Source organism: Numida meleagris, chromosome 2 (assembly GCF_002078875.1).
Source record: "Numida meleagris isolate 19003 breed g44 Domestic line chromosome 2, NumMel1.0, whole genome shotgun sequence".
In the NCBI taxonomy this organism is placed as follows: Eukaryota; Metazoa; Chordata; class Aves; order Galliformes; family Numididae; genus Numida; species Numida meleagris.
In genome coordinates, this window is record NC_034410.1 from 108,828,486 (window position 1) to 108,849,887 (window position 21,402).

At 44.2% G+C, this 21,402-nt stretch overlaps 1 protein-coding gene across 1 annotated transcript; it reads left to right on the plus strand.

Annotated features, from left to right (window-relative positions):
* RGS20 (regulator of G protein signaling 20) lies at window positions 71-20,568 on the plus strand. Its single transcript, XM_021387779.1, has 5 exons — window positions 71-184; window positions 11,887-12,035; window positions 15,736-15,822; window positions 16,632-16,866; window positions 18,137-20,568. Exons 1-5 carry the CDS (start codon window positions 71-73, stop codon window positions 18,323-18,325), a joined length of 774 nt encoding a protein of 257 aa, XP_021243454.1. The 3' UTR covers window positions 18,326-20,568.

Sequence of the window (21,402 nt, forward strand, 5' to 3'; positions counted from 1 at the left end):
CCGGGCGCCCACCGCCCGCCTCGCTCCGCTCCCCCGGCCTCGAGGAGCGGCTCCGGCCGACAAGGGGCGCATGCGCAGGGCCGCGGAGCCGCCGTCCCCGGGCGGAGAGCGCGCGTCTGCCGGGCCGGGAGCGGGAGCGGGAGGCGGCACGGCCGCCCCACGGGGTCCCGCCGCCGCCGACACCGTAAGTAGCGCTCGGTCCCGCGGCGGAACGGGACGGGATGGGACAGGACAGGGCGGGGGCTGCCTCGCCCCGGAGCCTGCGGTCCCCACGCCGGCATCGCGGGGCTCCCCTCGTCACGCGTGGCACCATCACCCCCCGCCGCTCCTCCGCGGGTCCCGCCGCGTCCCGACCTCCGCCGTCACTGACACCGCCGTCGGGAGGAGGCTGCAGGTGGCGAGAGTGAGGCGCGGCTGCAAAGATTCAATGAGATTATCCCGGTACACGCCGATGGGAATTGCAGTAATTTACTAGCGACGCAATGAGCTTGGCGCGACCGCTCCGTCATTTCATTCTGGCTGTTGAAAAATGCGCGATGCGAACACGCCGCTCCGTGCCGCGGTGCCCCGCGCGGGTTCCGAACCCGCGGCCTCTCCGTGCGGGGCAGCGGGGCCACAGCGCCGCCCTCAGTTCGGAGCAATGCAGGGTGTGTCCGAGCCAACCGCGTGCTGCAGCGGGGCGTGCGGTGCGCTCCGGGACGAGAGCATCCCACCTACCCCCATCCGTTCCTGGCCTCGCTCCGGGTCTCGCATCGCGGGAGCACCACCGCTGAGGTGCTCCCCATCCCCCGGGGCGGAGCAGCGCGCCCGTTCCCGGCCGTTCGGGACTTGCCCGGGGCCTGGGGTCCCTCCCCGTGTCCCCACTTCCAAAAGTCCGTCCCCTCTGAATGGCCGCCTCTTGTTGTCCCGAGCGGGCAGCGGGAAGCACCGCGAGGATCCTTCGCGCTGAGGAGCAGCGCGGTATCCTCATCCGGAGGCTGCGAGAGCGCTCTGCCCGCAGACCCGCCGCGTGACGCAAAGGAGTCCACGGAGCGTCCGGGCTGAGGCGGCGGTGCGAGATGCCGAGTCCCGTTCTCAGAGCGGAGCGTCGGCATCCCGCCTTAGCGCGATCCGAAGCGAATCGCGACGCTCGGCGGCGATAGGAGCGCCGCGTCAGTCGCTGCCCCCCGGTGACTCACCCCGCGCAGCCCTCACCGCACCGCGCCGCACCGCAACCGCTCCGGCACCGGCGGGAGCCACGTGAGTCACCCCCGCGCCTTGCACCGCGCGGGATGAGTCAGCGGTCGATCCGGCTGCGCGGCCCCGGCACGGCGCCGTGAGTCACCCCGGGACGGCAGCGCCGGCCGGGAGGAGCGCTCCTCGTTGGCGCTCCGTGCGCCGGTTGTTTGCGTGGTGAGGAGGTTTGTGGAGCACGGAGCTGAATGAGCTCGGTGTGCGTGTGCGTGGTTTTTAAGCAAGCCGCGTGAATACGAGCAGAAGCGATACTTGCTCTGGCCCTAACGCTGGAGCTGCGGCGGGTGGCGGCCCGGTGCTGACTGAGCTGAATTCCAGTCACGCTGAGCCGGTTCGTGAAGGGGCTGAGTGTTGGGCGAACTTCAGCCGCGCTCGCTTTTGTAGCGCTGGACTGCCGTGGCACCCATACACATGGCTGGGCGGTGGCAGGGTGCTTTTCTTGCCTTTTCTGCGGAAAAGTTGTAAAGTTCTCTCGTCTTTCCCAATTTGCAGGAGAAATAGTGACAGAGAGTGATTCCGCTAAGTGCATTTTAGAATTGCTTTTTCAGTCAAGCCTCACAGGATGGAGTCCAAATCAGAGGTATCACAGAATTGCAGAATTGTTTGGGTTGGAAGGGTCCTCAGAGGTCATGGGACCTCAGAGATCATCCAGTCCCAACCCCTGCCATGGGCACAGCTGCCCCCCACCAGCTCAGGCTGCCCAGGGCCCCGTCCAACCTGGCCTTGAGTGCCTCCAGGGATGGGGCATCCACAGCTTCCCTGGGCAGTCTGTGCCAGTGAAGGAGGAGCAGAGCACATTTAAGCCCCTGGCTGAAGACCTGAGTTGATGAGACACGATGGAGGCAGTGGTACCTGTTATTACATGGGTGTGATGCATTTTCAGCTCTTTAGAAATGTAAAGCAATGCTTTGGTCAGCAGAGATGAACCCAGCTCCTCTGAGCTGCTGCTCATCTGAAAAAACATAAAGGAAATATACCAGGTAAAGACACTCAGTTTCTGGAAGTCTTACCCAAAAGCATCCCTTAGTTGTTAGAGTCAGTGAATGGCCCTGCTGTCCACTGTCGTCCGCTGAGGCCTTCAGCAGGCCCAGGAGCAGCTGTGGCACACAAAGCTGCATTACGTGGTGTGGCTGCCAGCATCCCCTTAGTGATGGGCATCCCTCGTTCCTACATTCTCAAACACTGCCATCATCCCACTTCAACTGCAAGATGCCAAATCTCTGCTAAGACAAAATCTCTGAAGAGCTCTTACTAGGAACTCACTCAGGAGGTAACACAATAACTATGCCTGAGGCATGTGCGTGTGTGGGGATGTGTTCATTAACATGCATTTAATTCTTCTGTATTTAAAATAGCACGCTGCTTAGTACAGGAAGGCTGTGTCACTTTCCTCAATGAAGAGGAAGAAACATGACTATCAAACTTTCTATTCATATTTCAGTTGACAACACACTGCCATAGGCTACAGTTCTTACTGAGAACCTCAAATATTCAAATATTTCTGAATTAATAAAATACAGATTCGTAGAACATAAAATCACCAAGGTTGGAAGAGATTTCAAAAATCACCCCGTCTAACCATCCACATACCACCATTATTTCCCCACTAAACCATGTCCCTCAGTACAACATCCAAACGTTCCTTGAACAACTCCAGGGACAGTGACTCCACCACCTCCCTGGGCAGCCCATTCCAGCGCCTGACCACTTTTTCAGAGAAGAAATTTTTCCTGTTATCCAACCTGAATCTCTCCAGAGCAACTTGAAGCCATTCCCTCTAGTCCTATTGCTAGTAACATGGGAGAAGAGGCCAACCCTCACCTCACTACAACCTCCTTTCAAGTAGTTATTGAGGGTGATAAGGTCTCCCCTGAGCCTCCTCTTCTCCAGTCTGAACAATCCCAGCTCCCTCAGCCGGTCCTCATAAGGCCTGTGCTCCAGACCCCTCACCAGCTTGAGATTTACTGTGAGCTCAACCCCTCAGCTGCAAGCCCTGCGAGGCATTAGTGGGCAACAGAATCCTTCTTCCACTTCTGACTATCGCTGCTGGGGGAGGTCAGAAGAAAGAGCAGCAGTTGCAATGTGGATGTAGCTTCTCTTGGAGCTATTGAAGTTGAGTACTCCTCGTTGGTTTCATGGAATTTGGCACAGCCCAAGGTGTTTATTGAGAAAGGACAGGACCACTGCTATTGGCAGCATGTAGCTCTGCGCTTCGTGTGCTGCCTGCAAGTCATCAGGGTGTGGCCGTGCAGGACGGGCCCTAACACATGTCAGGGCTGTGCTGTGTATAGAGGGGACAGTAATATTTTTGTGTTTAACAGAATCTGTGCTCTTCAGTAGGCTGAGAAAATTTCGTTGTGCTTTAGCATAAAACAAAGATAAAAGCGTCAAAGTTTTGCCTGCCATGTTTTGTTTGGTTTTGTTTTTCTGGGTATTCCTGTGACTTTTTTTTCAAATATCTGTCCTTCACAGTTTCTATTTAAAATATTTCTCCTTTGGAAAGGCTGTTTTCTTGGTAGATCACCTTTCTGCTGAGAGATGAGCAAATAATATAAATGCTACAAGTCAGTCAAACAGCACTTGAGGTGCTTTTAACCAGGGAAAGAATTTTAATTCCCGACCTTCACACCCTGTTGTGTTCATAAGGTCACACACAGAAATGCCTCCCCATCTGAACGGCAGAGAAGTATGCCGGGGAGTGAGAAAAGTACCACAGCCATACTTGTAGGATGAGAAGTAATGGCCTCAAGTTGTGCCAGGGGATTTCAGGTTGGGTATTAGGAAAAAATTCTTCTCAGAAAGTGGTGAGGCAGTGGTACAGGCTGCCCAGGGAGGTGCTGGAGTCACCGTCCCTGGAGGTATTTGAGAACCATGTGGATGTGGCACTGAGGGACATGGTCACTGGGCATGGTGGGGATGGGCTGACGGTTGTACTAGATGATCTTAGAGGGCTTTTCCAACCTTGATGATTCTATGATCTATTCCAGTACCTCAGCATTTCTCTTAAGGCATACAGTCTGGCTTTCCCACTAATGTCAAAAAGTAGTTTTTTAAATGCTTATTTAAATCCCCGGAGGTTTGGCTTTGTTATTCTGTTTTTGTTTGTTTGTTTAAATAACTCATTAGCATTCAGTAACTCGAGTGTGCACTTTTTGTTAAGAATCCCAGATGCTATCTAGTTGGATAAGAAGTAAGATAGCATGACATATTTTTCTTAATTTTTGGTTCATTGCTTTTCAGGCATATTTTTATAACAGAGGATGTTTGTTGTTATCATTAAATGGAGGACATTTCTCTCCCTGGGAGATGTGGAAATGCCACATCTAGAGGCTTGTGGGATGTTACATTAGAGGGACTTGTAACTGTGAGGCAACCAGAGACAAGCTGATTGTCTCGACAAATACATCCCTTCCCCATTTAAATACTTAACTAATGTAGGAATGGGACAGTTCTGTGGATGTCTCCAGACAGATCCTGCTGTGCCCAGCCCAACCTCTGTCTGTTTCCCTGTGCTGTTTAACATCCTGGATCTGGTCCTTCCAGACTCCAAGGCTGAAAAATTGGCTAAACTCTTGCAAGTAGACAGAGGAAACTTGTTGCTAGTCTCTACTTGGAAGTGGTCAAAACAAACCTCCTGCAGATGCAGAAAGGCTGTTGACGTAATCTACCTAGACTTCAGCAAAGCCTTTGACATTGCCTCCCACAGTATTCTCCTGGAGAAGCTGGCAGCCATGGCTTGGACAGGTACACTCTTTGCTGGGTAAGGAGCTGGCTGGATGGCCGAGCCCAGAGGGAGAACTGCGTTAAATCCAGCTGGCAACTGGTCATGAGTGGTGTTCCCCAGGGGCCAGTATTCGGGCCTGTCTTATTTAATACCTTTATTGATGATCTGGATGAGGGGATTGAGTGCACCCTCAGTAAATTTGCAGATGACCCTAAGTTGGGATGAAGTGTTGATCTGGAAGGCCCTTTTGAGGGATCTGGACAGGCTGGATCACTGGGCTGAGGCCAATAGGATGAGGTTCAACAAGACCAAGTGCCGGGTCCTGCACTTTGGCCACAACAACCCCAGGCAAGGCTACCATCTTGGGGCAGAGTGGCTTTAAGACTGTGTAGAAGAAATGGACATGGGGATGTCAGCTGAACATGAGCCAGCAGTGTGCCCAGGTGGCCAAGAAGGCCAATGGCACCCTGGCTTGTATCAGAAATAGTGTTGCCAGTAGGAGTAGGGAAGTCATTCTCCCTCTGTACTCAGCACTGGTGAGACCATACCTCGAGTAGTGTGTCCAGTTTTGGGCCCCTCACTGCAAGAAAGACGTTGAGGCCCTGGAGCGTGTTCAGAGAAGGGCCGTGAAGCTATGAGAGATTTGGAGCACAGGTCTTATGGGCAACAGCTGAGGGAGCTGGGATCATTCAATCTGGAGAAGAGGAGGCTCAGGGGAGACCTTACCACTCTAACCTCCTGAAGGGAGGTTGTGGCCAGGTGGGAGTCAACCTCTTCTCCCAGGTAATTCTTTGATTCTATGAAGTGTCTATGTGCAAATACTGTCCTACGGGATATAGGTAGCTGGGAGATGCTCTACGTGTAGCTAATGATCATCCCTAGGGATGGATCAGGAATGTGCTGTAGGAGTCCCATGGCGCACAAGGCAGCTGGATGCAGAACTCCACAGGAAAGCATGATCCAGGGAGACTCATCTGGTCCCGCTAACAGCACAGCAAGGAGTTTTACACCAGAAACTCCTTGTGTCACCTAGACATCAACCAGCTGTCTTGTTCAGGAGATTATATTCCCCATACAAAGAGCAACTCATGCAATGATAACTTCTTTTTTATTTTTATTTTATATAGTGTTTGAAGTCTCTCAGACTCAGTGCAGATGGGTCACACTTGGTGCTGCTGATGCAGTGCAGATAAGTTCTTCCAGCTGAGACTGACTATATGGTAACAAGTCTGAGAATGCCACCTCCCACCACAGTGACTTAATATTAACAAACTCAGATCAAACTGACTACCCAAGAGCCCACAGAATAGCGCCTTTTAGTCCTTCCCTGTTCATATGAACCAAAGACTTCTATTAACTTACCCCAAGCCCTCACCAAGTAGAGGTGTCTTTGTTGGTGCCGTAGGCAAAACTAACAGAACTGGACATAGAGATTTATTTCATGCTATATCCAGCAGTTGGCTAAACATGTACCCAGGCTGGTGTTAAATAATGCTGGAGACTGTAAAGTTAAAGTACTTTGGTTAAGGGTATCTCACCTAATTCCATCACAAATCTGAAAGAATTTTTAGATCTGTTTCTGAACACATATGAGCAGCCCATCTCCAGTTTTTAAATCTTTTTCCCCTCTGTTTTCTTCTCAAACCCATTTCAAACAAGGCAGATTTCTGCTGCAGATGGTGGGGGACGGAGGAAACAGACCCCAGTTCTCAAGATCAAGCAGCATCCGGTACAGAGGCTTCTGCTACAGTTTGTTCTTGCTTCATAGCACCTCCTAAGAGGCCTGGAAATCTGAGAAGATAAAGGAGGCTCATGGCACAGGGAGTTTACAGCAGTGGCAATTCCAATTTGGTATAAAGAGACTGTCTAGAGGAAGATAAGCAATTTCTCATTGTGTTATTTTTCCCCATCAGACCAGACTTCAGTGCATAGATCTCTCTTGTAGCACAGCAACCTAGTAAGGGCATTTCAGGTAACAGGGAATTTAAAAAGCATGAGAGGAGGGAGCATCTGAGGTTGTTGAGATGCTGGGGGTAACACATCTCTCACAAGCTAGGTTGATGCATCTCCCCCTAAGCTATCTTCATGGACCTTCCTTCTCTTACCTTGAAGAAGTGATACAGCCTTGCCCAAATCTTAAAAAGGCAAACTCGGCGTGACTGCCCAAGGAACTTTGAAAATCAGCAGGCTAGTAATCTGGACTTGAACCTGTGAGAGGTTGATCATCATGAAGATTACAAAATTTCTCTGTGAGGACAAACCCATCAGCCAGTCTGATCACTGGTTCTTTCCCATTTCAATGCCATATTGACTGAAGACCAGGCTAATGCCTGATGTGGCTGATCTGGAGGCGCCAGGTGTAGGAGGATGGCTGTACACCTTGTTTTCATCAGCAAAGTATCCTCTTGTTCTATGGCCCAGTAATGGCTCCAAGGAGCTCCTTACCCTTGGACACGCTTATACACACTTCAGCTCTCAGGGCTCCTCAAGCTCCAAAATCTTCCAGATGATTGCTCCAGCTAATGCTTTCCCTGGCTGGCTCTGGACATGCATTTCTCCACAATGTCATGTTTCTGATTTAAGAAAACAGAGATCATTCTTTCAGTTTAAAACAAAACAGCAAAGGAAAGCATTAGTCAGGCTGTAAGCCACCTCTTCTGCTATGCATGAAAAGCAGCCGCTGGAGGGGAGCGGTGCACCTGTGCCTCTTCCTCTGCTTCCTCGCGCCACTGCCTGCGAGTCTGCAAAGTGTATTGCCAGCTGGGTCTCAGAAGGAAACGTAGTTAACTAAATATACGTGTATCACCATCTGTACTTCCCTTTACCAACTTGAAAAGTAGGCTATTGGCTCGTAATGCCATTGATAATTGCCATTTTTCATTATTAAAGCAACCCGATCGCTTGCAATCTTGGTCTGGAAAATAAGGAAAGCGCTCTTGCAACATTAGCAGTCACACTTTTGTTTTGATTACAGATGGTTTAAGCCCTTCAACCTAATCCTGTGGAATGAGAAACCTGCGGAGATAACATGGCACTGATATTACATACTGTAGCAGTAGGATCCACAGGGCAGTAACCTTCCAACCAATACTTAATGTCATCATTTATACAAAGAACAAATATTTTTGAAGTAGTTTTACACTTACTGCACGATCCAGTCAGACCACCCGATACTCCAAATTGCCAACTATAACACTGCATGAACACAAGACATTTTTACTGGAAGGTCAAAAAAAAAAACTCAGAGCCACAAGAATCTAAAATCTACTGAAGACAAAAGTAATGTCAGTCCAGCAGTTGTTTAGATTGTTGCTAACATAGATTGTAATGTAAAGAAGCCAGGAGTTTGTTAATTCCTACAAACAGCAGTCCTTGAAGTTGTTGGTAAAGCGATTGTCCGTTCAGCCATGCAGCACAATTCAGAGCAGTAGTTCTGGCAACTGCCTGGAAAGGCTCATTGCTCAGCGATGTAGGAAGGAGAAGGAAAACACAACAGTGAGTTCTGGATGTAGTACAGTCAGCAGAAAAAGTACTCCAGACATGAACCACGCGCTTTCTGTTTGGGTCCTGTCAGTGGCTCCGTCCCTGGCTCACTCCATGACCTCATAAAAGTTGTGTCATCTCTTTTTTTTCCATTATACCCTCCAAGATCATTATACTTCCATGCGTACAAGTCATACTGAGACAGTTTCAGTGCTTTTTAAAGTAGATTTCTTAGAAAATGAATCCTTAGATGACTTCCATAAACTCAGCCTTTGTGCCTTTGCCTCTGTTCCAGCTAAGGAACAGCTTATGGGAGAGCAAAAGCAACAGACAGGGAACTCAAGATCATCAAGTCCAACTCTGCAGTTGGACTTGATGATCTTGAAGGTCTTTTCCAACCTGAGCTATTCTATGATTTTATGACTCTTTCAAAATTTCTCCTCATTTCACCATGAACTACTGCAAAACTGCAGTATTTGTTCCTTTGGTTTTCATTAATTCTTTTTTAACAAAGAAATTCAGAGGAACAGTATATATCATGAATACGCACGTGAAACTATGACACGTCTTTGGGCAGAGCCTAATGCCTTACAGTGTGTTCAGGTCGCACATTTGGCACTACATGGTCTCACTATGATCACAATTTTGTGCTGCAAGCATGAATTTTTAACTTTATTTCACAGTTCTGCTTAGAGGATGAACCACAAAGATGTAGACTTTTTATATAATACGTCTGTTTCTTCTGCATGTTAATAATCCTTATGTGGGCAAAGGGAGTTAGTCCCAATGGAACAGTATAGGTAACGATGTGACTTTGGTTTGGTTTAGAGCCAGAGGTTAGGAAAGTAGTGCTGGATGGATCATTGACTCATTGCTTGTTCTGTGAACCTGGACCAGCAGATGAATTTTTTCTTAATGCTATCTGCCAGAGGAGTTTCTCCGACTTGTAATAATGTGCTGCACCCACGCAGCATGTGATACCCACAGGTACTCAGACAGAGGAGTCAATTACTTCCTGTGTCTTAACACGGTATTCCTGCTAACACACCACAGAAAGTCACATCCTGTTCAGTTTGTGATCCACTCCAAACCTCTATCACATGTACGATACGGCTGTCAGCAATCACAGGAAAGACTGGCTGGACAGGCACTGAGCAGCTCTGTAACAAAAGCTTGTGCTGTCTTTAAGCTAGGTCCTCTTTCTCTTATTGCCTGTTACTCTAACACATCATCAAAGCATGCTTTATCTGCTAAGAATACCTTTCAAAGCAAGTCCTCATCACGTAAATGACCGAAACCTAACTGCTTATTCACTGAGACTGAGTCTACGACTGCCAAATAAAAATGCACCATTTAATCTGAAAAAATGAATTTATTTTGCTCAATCCTTCCTTTTCCATAAATTGTGTGAGAAATCATGCAGTGATGGACATTCATAAAAATGCGTAATACCAGAAAACTAGGGTGGTGAGGCACTGGCACAGGCTGCCCAGAGAAGCTGTGGTGCCCCATCCCTGGAGGCGCTCAAGGCCAGGTTGGATGGGGCCCTGCGCAGCCTGAGCTGGTGGGGGGCAGCCCTGCTCACGGCAGGGGAATGAGACTGGGTGGGCTTTGAGATCCCTTCCAGCCCAAGCCAGTCTGTGATTCTATGAAATCTTCTAAGTGAATGATTCACAAACGAACCAAAGAACTCAGTGCTACCGGGCAGTTTTTGCCGTACACTACTTCTGTACACTTCATCAAAAGCGTCAAAGGATAATTGTGAAGAAGAAACTGAAATGGCAGCAGTGGATACAGAAAGATTTTTTTTAATTATGGTATAGTTGGATGAGGTGGGGCGGAAGAGCATATTCCTCCTATTTCCACCACCCTTTACCTCTTCCGTGGAAAAAAAGCCAACAGAAACCAGCTTTTCCACACACCACTGTCAGTTCAACTGCAAAATGGATTATTAGGGAGATGAACGTGTGAACTACCCACATAAATCATCTCAGAAGGAAGCCTGGATAGGGTAGGCTACATAAACAGCACGTCTCTGACTCCAAGTTACTCTTCTCTTGTTAATAATAACTGTGAACTGTCCAAGGAAGCCTGAAATATTAGATATATTATCAATCCCTCAGTGTGTGACAGTTTATTACATTCTAACTGAAACACAAAGACGCATTATTTTAAAACAGGAGAGGAATCCGGAGGGAAGTTAGTATTTAGTGTTTTATTCTATTACTGTGAAATCTGAACTTACAGATGCGCTCTGCATTTCACATTTGTGCTTCCACACTTCGAAATGAGCGATGTTGTGGGTTTCTTGGAAGCTATGTTCTTTCTCTGATTTTCTATTTCTGCGCATTTAGGTATAGCTGCTGAGATTAAGTCTACAGATTTACAAAAATGGGTTATCATTTCTATCTGCACCATTCTTATGTTTTATTCCTCCTGCAAAACAGGTGCATCTTTTGCTCAGCATGTCATACATTTTTCCTTTGGGAGAGTGGGTGGTTCTCACAAAACAATCAAAATAAAAACTCTTAAGCTCTATAAAAGAAAAACAAATTCAGCAGAAAAAAAAAAATCCAGCACAAGCAAGTGTTGCACTCTGCTAAAATAATGCACTTATTTGTGACACTCCTGAAGTCTGCGACAATGTCTCTGCATTCCCCCTCCACCTCACAACAGCATTCCCTAAACTTGACCGAACATTTTAAAAAGGCAACTTTTAACCATCTGCTGTTTGGCTCTCAGATTGTATTTCAAATATGGTTTTAAACTACCAATACAAAAATAACCCCAGATCTGTAATCACTAATTTTAGTTTCCCTACAATCACCATGGCCTTGAGAGAAGAAGAAAAACCTGAAAAAGACCTTACACACAAAGGTATCACTCAGTACGGGAGGACGACTGTTATGCATCCAAGAATCAAACACAGTCCAACTGAAGCACTGGAGCACTGGCACAGGCTGCACAGCGAGGCTGGGAGTCTCCTTTTCTGGAGGTGTTCAAAGACACATTTGGATGCTTTCCTGTGCAACCTCCTGTAGGGAACCTGCTTTAGCAGGGGGTTGGGCTAGATGGTCAGCAGAGGTCCCTTCCAACCCCTACAATTCTGTGAAGCTGCACTCACTTTTCTACAGGCTGGTAATTCATCTACAAACACACTGGGCACTGAGACGTGGCACAACCCTCTGTGTAAGGGAGCACAGAGTGCTGCAGAGCAAGGCTGAAGCTCACACAGGTCAGAAAGGGACAGTCACTTGTCCCTTCCTTGGCATCTCCTTTCTTCACAATCAATACACAGAACTCCTACTCCACCAAGAATTCTCTCACTGTTTGTTTGCAGGCTTGAAGATGTGGCTTTCAGGAGCTTTCAGTAAGACTTTTACAACAACACTGAAGTGATAAAACCCAGATGTGTCTTACTTTCCCCTTGTCCTGCTCTCTTGCAGCCCATGGGATCGGAGCGGACGGAGATGCGCAAGCGGCAGATGTCAACGACTCAGGAGACCCCGGGCGCGGCGCAGGCTCAGCACAGCGCAGGGAACCGCGGGCCCAATGCCTGCTGCTTCTGCTGGTGCTGCTGCTGCAGCTGCTCCTGGTATGGCCCTTACCCAGCCCTCCTGGGGACAGCACAGAAGGGGAGGGACGTAACAGCCAGCAAGCGGGACAGCGGAAGGCTGATTCAATTTCTGTAACCATTTACCCTTAGACAAAAGGCTGTGGTGCCAGGCGGCCCTCGGCTCAGGGAAACCCTTGCTTTCTGTTGTCCAAATTAGTACTCGGGGCCAGAGCTTAGAACATCTCAACAGCTGAAGGAGTAGGCCCAAGCCTTGCCCATCCCTACAGCACCACAGGTGTGATTCAAGTGAAATGTTTTGTCTAACTCCTCCTCCCCACTTTTACTTCCTTTTTCTTTTATTTTTCCTCCCAGGTAGCCTTTGTTAGCTGCAATCTAAGAACTGGTTGTTCTTGGCCTTTTCCTTGAACTGTCAATTCACAGCTGGTATATCACCTACTAAACAAACACTTCATGTATACAATATACTAATACTGGTTCTCCTCAACCTTGAGCCTCATTGGGACTCTCAGTAAAAAGCGAAAGCAATACCAGAATGTCTAACAGTTCTAGATGGAGGATTGGGCCTTAGAAGGAGCATAGATTGTTACAGGGAATTAAGAATATGTGTAAGGATGTATAGGTCACAAAGACCTGTGTCTGGCACTGCTTCTTGCAGAGTTGCTTTCTTGCAAAGGCAAGCAGATCTGTTGTCATTAATTAGTGGTGTCAACTCACAGCACCTGCAATTCATATGAAGCTAACCCTTGGGATCAGAGACCTTAAACACTGAAGTGTTCAGTGCTCATCTTCAGTAAATAGTGGAGCAGAACATATTTTCAAGGAACTCCGATTACAAGCTGTTGAAGAGGAAAACTTATCAGGGAAGAAATCAAGAGACGAAGAGGAATCACTTGATTCCTTAAAATAAAAAATTGTCCACCTTCACTCTCATATCAGCTGCAGTTTATTTCATTTAAAATTCAAGCAGAGCTTGCCTTACACTAAAGTCCTGTTCCTGTTTGGGGTCCATTACTAATTAATGGGCGAGACCAGAATTTGCACTGAAATAAAGAAAAAAAGTCTAAGCCATGACAGTTAAACCAAAACACTGACAGCACACTGAGTGCTTCCTGTAAGTGCACTATCCACCGTATGAACAGTTCAGAGCAAGCAAACCTGGGACTGAGGTGAAGGAAAGAAGTCATAAAACAACCTGATTGGCCAGACAAGGAATCTGTTCCACCATTACTTCTTCCCAACAGCAGCTAGTAGGAAATGCTTTGGAGAAGAACATAAGTTAGGGAACAGCAGGCTCGTCATTCCTATCATTCCTTTGCTACAAGTACGCAGGTTATCAGAGCCTATAGACACCCAATCCTGCTCTCCCTGATGGAAACAGAAAATATTTTGTAAGGACAAAAGACTTCTTTTTTTGCAAGATGCCAAGGACTCTGGCTCTGTCCTACAATGCCTTTCAGCAGGTGCTTAGTGGTAAACTGTGGTAATGTTGAGACAGACATACTGTGCTGGTCAGGATCAGAGTTTGCTCCCTTGCAGGATAGTGCCTATACTACAGCATCACCGTACAAACATCAGCGTCATCTGAACAGCTGTCCAATGCAATCTCATGTGCATCATTTGGGACCTGCATATTACACATACAAATATATTTGTACATAAGGAAAAAAACCACACTTATCTATGAAGTCAGAGAACATAAAACTTGCATTTTATCTTTGAAATTATTGATAAGCTGTTTTTTTTTAATGTTTTACCTGATATTCCTGAGGATGCTGATTATCTGTGCACTTCGCTATTCAAACAATTGAAAGAAAGCCATTTACTCAACAGATGGAATTAAATTACCCAAATTTCATGGTGCTGAAAATTCTTACTTGCACTTCAGAATAAAATGAGAAACCAGGACAGGCTCCAAAACAGAGTTGCTCGTTTTAGCTTTAAAATAATTCCTGATTTCTTTGAGAACAGTTGTTTTCTAGTAGCAAGAAATGCAAAACAAACCACAATTAAGCTATTTTTGTTCACTATTCATAAAGCCTTTCCTCTAAATAGCTAGAGTACTTTGAACAGAAAAATTATGAATAGGAATAAAAATAACAGTCTGCATGAGTCATGCAGCTGATTTGCAGAACATCCAATATCCAGCATACGTTTAATAGTAGATTTAGAATGAAGAAATGGTGAAACAAGTCTCTCAGCCAGATCCCTACAGCCCGTGTTCACTCTACAGCTAAAACTCAAGCCTCCAGCACATTACTCTTTGGAAACCTGAGAATATGCATTTTGACTCTTTGCTCTATTTACCCGTACATCTCTAGGAAGTGAGCCAAACTGCAAAGGCATCTTGTGAGGCATGGCACGACCTCTTAAGGAAACTTTTTGCTTTTGGACTTATTTGTCTTCTTCCCCTTTCTGTTGGATATGTTTGTTCCCCTCAATCTAAAGCACATCAGTTCTTGCGTGAGGAACGCATACCACTTCTCCTATTAAAAAAGACCAGAACCACTGGTAAAAAACAGTAGTAAAAGACTGAATCCTGTAGACACAAAGATAATAGAGAAAAGCACTAATAGGCTGTAACTACTTATTTTCTGAAAACACAAACTGAAGTAGTAAATTGGTTCAACTATATGGTTCAGATGTTGCAGAAAAAAAAAGATGTGCTTGCAATAGGTCACGTGTTTGCTCTCAAACCTCTTAACAGGAAACTTTCCCTACCTCTTCAATGCATGGCAAAGAGAAAAGTTTTTCTCTCCTCTATTGCCTAACCTCCAGCCACTCTTCTCAAGCCTTAAAATGCTACCATTCTCCATCCTCCCATCAGGTCCTTGCAGACTATGGACCATCAGCAGAGAGAGCAAGAGAAAGAATAAGTGGAAAATAGTAAGGCTGCAAATAAGACAAAGCCAAGAGCTTAAAAGAAGGAAAAAAAATGAAGAATCGGTTGGTTTAACGAAAAGCCTTGATAGAGACAAATGAGATTCTTAGAGATTAAAACAAACTGTTACATTAAGGAAAAGAAAGATACAAATGAAGAAATTGAGTTTGGTATTTTCCTAGAAGTTATAACAACTGTACTGCTTTATATCAGCTGAAGTACAGATTTCATATAAATTACTGGTTCTAAGTCACTGGGACGTTTTCTTCTTGGCAAATTGTAAGCAGCTTTACAGATTATGAGAGTATATGCGTGTGCACGTGCATTTCTCGCTGAACTGTAATCTCAGAATTTAGTCTCCATTTGCTGAAAGGAAACCTGCTGAAAGTCAGTATCGAAAGAATCATCTGCAAAGAAAAGAGAACACTCAAGTCTAATTGACATAAAATAATCAAGGGTAACTTAGGTAAAAACGACCAGAATAATACAGTATAATCGGCCAGGCTGGATGTGGCTCTGGGCAGCCTGGTCTAGTGGTTGGCAACCCTGCACACAGCAGGGGGGTTGAAACTCGATGATCTTTGAAGTCCTTTTCAACCCAGGCCATTCTATGATAATAAACCTCAGTGGAGTGCTTATGGACTTCGTTGGAGATACAGGTTACTTTCTATCCAGGGACATACTTGACATGACATTGTACAGTTCTGCTAAACAAAAGTTTGCCTAGTTTACACAACTGAACAGCTAGCATCAGAGTATAGATATGGCTACTGTTAGCATTTTTTTCATTCAACCCTTCCCTTCATAAAATTGACAAAACTTTTGCTTGCTACCTTGCAGTCTTACTGTTAGAAATCAGGACGAAGAGAGAGCAAGGAGAACATCCCATGAACTCCAAGCAGAGGGTATTCCAAACTGTGAGGAAAGGTATGGTTTTTATCAAGTGCTCTGTCAAACAAGAAATGAAACAAAAATTCAAACCTTATTAAATAATGAAAATCAATTATCTGACATATGCAAATAAATGACAAATCGATAATGATAAAGCTGAATTTGCAAGTCATCTATCTCTTGCCCCTTAAAGAGCCAAGAGTCTGATCTATAAACTTTCATTGTATTTGTATACGGTGTGTAATCACATTCCAACTTCCAATGCTTTCAGATAAAAACACATAGTAAACACAGTCTGTCCTTTGTCTGAAATACTTTTAAATATTTTTCCCACTCACCTAATACATAACTGGAGCTAACTGGCAGTGCTCAGCCTTAGAAAAAGAATAAATACAAAGGGGAGCTCAGATACTCTCAAGAATCAGGCAGCTGTCTCTTAAGAGCTGCCCAAGCAGGTAGGAGCACCTGTGAAGCTGCAGTAGACAGGAAGGTATCTATTGTGGTATTTGGACTGTTGCTTCTTTTTACATATTTTCATTCAGTTTTGAACACAATGATTCAACAAGGACTATTACAAATAATAAAGAAGCTTAGTTGTTGCTGAAGGGCTTCACTGCAATTACTCTGAGCAGTAAAGTGCAATTTCTGCGTCAACATACAGGCAATCATCTTATCAAAACGCATCTGTTTACTGCAGTTTGCACATGGGTAGTTCCAGTGAGGAATAAAGAGGTTCATGAACTTTGCATTTTTATTCCATCATGATGGCAGATGCCTTCAACCAGCTGAAAGCAGTTTAAGTAACAACTGTTTGTTTCTCTCTTGCCCTCCCCTCCTACCTCCAGCCCCGCTCCTACTCTCGAAGAAGTAAATGCTTGGGCTCAGTCATTTGACAAGTTGATGCTCACACCTGCTGGTCGAAATGCTTTTCGTGAATTTCTACGGACAGAATTCAGTGAAGAAAACATGCTTTTCTGGATGGCCTGTGAGGAACTGAAACAGGAGTCCAACAAAAGTGTCATTGAAGAAAAAGCAAGACTAATTTATGAGGATTATATTTCTATCCTTTCTCCTAAGGAGGTATATTACTTTCCCCATTCTTTGATGCTGCTTCGCACAGTTTTATTGTGTTTAATGCTAGAAGAATAGTCCGAGATAACTCTCTTTCCCCCACATTCCACTGCTAAGAAGTAGAGATTTAGAGGTAAAAGACAAACCCAGCATTGAGGGGAGACAGTCAGAACTACCTTCACTGCCTGTAAGAAAATTCTTCCTATGCTTTCGGCATGCTGATGTGAAGGCTTCAGTTTGAGGCATAACTAACACAGAATCAGAATATCCCAAGTAGGGAGGGACCCATAAAGATCATGGAGTTCAACATAGAGATGAAGATTTTATCCTTCCTCAACTTAAATTTTATTTATTGGACAAACCAGTGGGGTTTTCTTTTGCAGTGCGTGTAGATCAAGTCTCCAAAAGCACAGTAACCACAAATAAAGCGTTATTTGCACAGCACAAACTTCCTTTGTGCAAAGAGCAGCTCTCAAAATAGGGCGCACAACAAAAACACTAATTTGAACATCTTTCACATCTACCTGTCACTTTGCTGGTAAAATTTGCTTCAAGTTTCAAACACGTTTTGGTTCATAATTTGAATACAATTCTAGAAATAGGCAGAATTCGTACACTTCATTATTTGTGGTGCAAAGCGTATGCAGATAAAAATGCTGTCAGTCCATTTTAGTAATGCTAACATCTTTCCACAGACTGGTGCTTGCAGGAAAAAAAAACAACAAAACATCACTTGTCTGCTGTATGGAATCGTTATGCAGCTATACCTGTGGTCCACATCAATTCATCCTGCTTTTTAAGATAGGAATATGATTAAGCACCAGCTTCCCAGGTTACAGTTTCCACCTGCGTCATCCTGCTTACTCCAAATTCAGTCTCTTTACCATAGCACCACTTCCCAAGGAAACCAGCTGTCACAGAACATTACAAAGCCTCTCTACTACAGAGCAGGAAGTTGGTCTGGAAATAATCTTCCAGTCTCTCAGGTTGTAGTAACAACGGGGTTGCAGGCAGCCTTTGTTCAAAGTAAAATTGCTTCCATGAGAAAGTTTCTCCGATCGTACGCAACAGGTTTTTACTGCCAAATTTCAACACAGTCATTCTTGGTGTAAATATACGTATATTTAACAGTCCTTGTACTCTTGAAGGACACCAACTGAAACTGTTAAAAAAATGTATTTTTTAAGCCAACAGAACAAAAAGCAAACAAAGAAACTGGCTACTATGCCAGTTTCTAACTACCGCTATTACTTACGTGACTTTTTATTTTAACATGCAGGTCAGCTTGGACTCCAGAGTAAGGGAAGTGATTAACCGAAATATGCTGGAACCCTCACAGCATACCTTCGATGACGCACAGCTTCAAATCTATACCTTAATGCACAGAGACTCCTACCCACGGTTTATGAACTCTGCTATTTATAAGGACTTGCTTCGGTCCTTATCTGAAAAATCCATCGAAGCATAGGATTTCTTTTTTTCTTAAATGTATTTATTTTAAAACAAATGGGACTCTGGGCTATCCCGATCAACAGGGAATTTAGTATTCATTTACCTGAAAATAACTCAGGCAAGTTTTACTACAGACTGAAATGCTTGGAACCCGCACAAGGCTCTAATATGATCAGCTAACTACGGTTTCTGATCAAATTATGTGTTACTTTGCAAAAGAGAATGAAGAAAAAACATTTATGTTCAAAAAAAGCAGTATTTTTACAATGCAGCATACGACTTGGATACAAGTCTCTTATCATGTATATCTGAAGTACTGAGCATGAAAAGTAATTTTAAGTGGACTGTCACAATTTTCTTGCAAGTCAAACCAGTTGCTCCATCTACACAATGACCAAAGTAAAAACAGTTGTACTGTCAGTCTCTGGGTTCCATGAGAACAAGTTTCACCACCTGTATGAATTGTGCTCGGCGCAGGTACCCCCCACTTGTCTTATCTGATGCGTATACAGTGTGATATAATGGAAATCAGTACGGCGATCTCAAGTTTCTGAAAACTGATTGTTGAAATCATTAATGCTGCCTATAAAAACCTGTTGCTGAAAAATTGTTATTTTACTACTGGAGTCTGCTGAAAGCATTTTTAAGTTCACAACTGTTCATGTTTATACCGTTAAATTATTTACTTAGCAGGAAGAAGAGTCTGGGGATTGAAATTCTCAAATAAAGCACAATTCTCACGTATTTCTATCTTCCCTCTGTAGGTAGATGTCAAAAGTATTTTGCTGTTCATTCCTGAAAGAGTGGCACCGTCAGCCATCTCGCTTTTGTACATACTAAATTGTCCTGTTCGCTGACAGAGCTTGTAAGGCTTAGGTAACAAATACTCATACCTTACACTGAGAAAAGATGTAAGCCAGAACTATCTCATTCCATAGCACTTTTTCAGACCATCCAAAAGAAAAGCAACAGTTTTATCAGCTAATAAACTTATGTTCGTTACACTACTCCCAAAGCATTACACTACCCATAATTCTAGCATCATGAAAAGCATGAAAAGAGCACTTTCAGAAAAAAAGAAACGGGAATAGCAAAGCAGAATTTAGGATATTAATTTGTCTGCTCAGTGCACCAGGTAGGAGATGTGATCTCCCCTGACTGCATTCACATTATCAAACAAATAAGGAGCTTTTTCATTGCATATGATCCCAGGAGAACACCTAATACAAGGTAAGTTTACAATACCCGTGGACTAGTTTCTATAGTCTCCTTCCAAAACTGAAACACAATTCAACACACTAACTTAAAAACAAAAACAACAAAAAACCATAAAACTAACCACCTTGAAAGACAGGAAAGCAAAGCACTTTCATCCTCTAGTACAAAACTGGATGACCTGGACCACCACGTCAAGAGGAATCCCTTCTGTCTACTACTACTGCAGGCAAGGTCCAGTTAGGGATTGCTGCTGTTTCATCTATGAACATGAGTTATCGCAACTGACTCTGGCATAACCCCAAAGCACTACCTGTACAATCTCAGATACATAAAGCATAGCATGGTAGGCAACAAAGGATCAAACTGGATCTGTTAGTAAGGCAGCATTCAGGGGGAGCTTGCAGTCAAACTGAGAATGCCATCGGTGCTGTTTTAATCAGACTGGGTAACACTGCTCTAAAACTCTAAGCTGACAAAGTTTAACTAGGTCAAATTCTGCTTGCTGGAAAGATCAGACACGCACATCAAAAAAAGTTCAAAGTGTGTCATTTCATAAAATGGACTGTTTCGTTTCTTTTAAGTTATCTCCCTTCCCTGCAAAGATACCTCATTAAAAGCTGGAAGACAGGCTGAACGCTCATACTTTACAGTAGACAATGTATTCTGTTATCCTGTGAAACAAAAAAAAAAGAGATACACTGATGTTGAAGGGGAGACAAAATGATACTGGATTGGGCAGCTCTCTGGCTAACATTAGAGTACTAAAGGAAAATGTAGCTATTTCTAAACTTATTTTCCATTTGCCACATCTAAGTAATTAAAATACTCAAGGCAATTTTCATTTTATTTCTGCATTACAGTGTGCTGATATTTAAAATACTCATCCTTCTTGGAAAACCTTAATCCTTAATGATGTGTTTTAGATTTAAGCTCAAATTCGATACTGGTCCCTAGGTACCCTGAAAGTATCTCGTACAAAATAAATAAATCACTTCTCCTTTAAACAACGTTATTTTGAGGCTGTTCAATGCTGGATTTAATTGAAGGAAAAAGAAAAAAGGAAAAAAAAAGCAAAATAAAACTCACACGGATGATAACTTTTTAACTACATTTCATTACGATGTGCTTGCTAATGATACACAAACCTTTTTCCGTGGCAGATGTGAATTATACTGAAAAATTACTATAAGCAAGATGTCATAGGAATAAGAAAACAATGATAAAGATGCAAGGTATTATTTATAATTCATAAGGTAAAAAATTACCACAAAGCCAACTTATCCTAGCTTGAAAATAAGCATGGGTGGTATGCCTTGGCCTTTATTTAACCACAGGATATCATTAAGCTATAACAAGTTTCCAGTCCACTGGTATTTTCTTCAATGTCTGCACTTTACAAACCAGTAACTCTCACAGAACACAGAACTGTTAAAGACTGCTCTTTCCAAGAGCCTGCTAAGAAGTATTAAAATTGTATGGCCTCCTTCAGCCAACATACTGTGCTTTATACTGACCTTTAAATTCCAAAGTAATTAGCACAATACAAATGGAGGAAAAAAAAACATCTAAACAGACACAGGCTGAAAGGTTCTACTATATAAATTAAAATTGATCAGAGGAACATTACGCATTCCACCTGATTAATAATAGCTGAAACAAAAAAATGTGATCAGAGACCACCTCAATGTAATTTAATGTATGTGATCACAAGGGGAACCCAGACATCTGAATAAAAATTAAAAAAAAAAAAAAAACAGGCACTTCTTGGCAATACCTGCGAAGTGCAACGTGACTTCAAAATGGGATTCACAAAAGCCAAGGTCACTGGGCAGCTGTTTACCTTCTGTTTAGGGCAAGTCAAAAAGATAGTCAGGA

Bases quoted from the DNA above. Each gene is read 5' to 3' on its own strand.
- RGS20 (XM_021387779.1), top strand. From the start codon at position 71: ATGCGCAGGGCCGCGGAGCCGCCGTCCCCGGGCGGAGAGCGCGCGTCT. The intron at 12,036-15,735 runs GTATGGCCCTTA...GCTACCTTGCAG, and splicing joins TGCTGCTGCAGCTGCTCCTG to TCTTACTGTTAGAAATCAGG. The intron at 16,867-18,136 runs GTATATTACTTT...TTTAACATGCAG, and splicing joins CTATCCTTTCTCCTAAGGAG to GTCAGCTTGGACTCCAGAGT.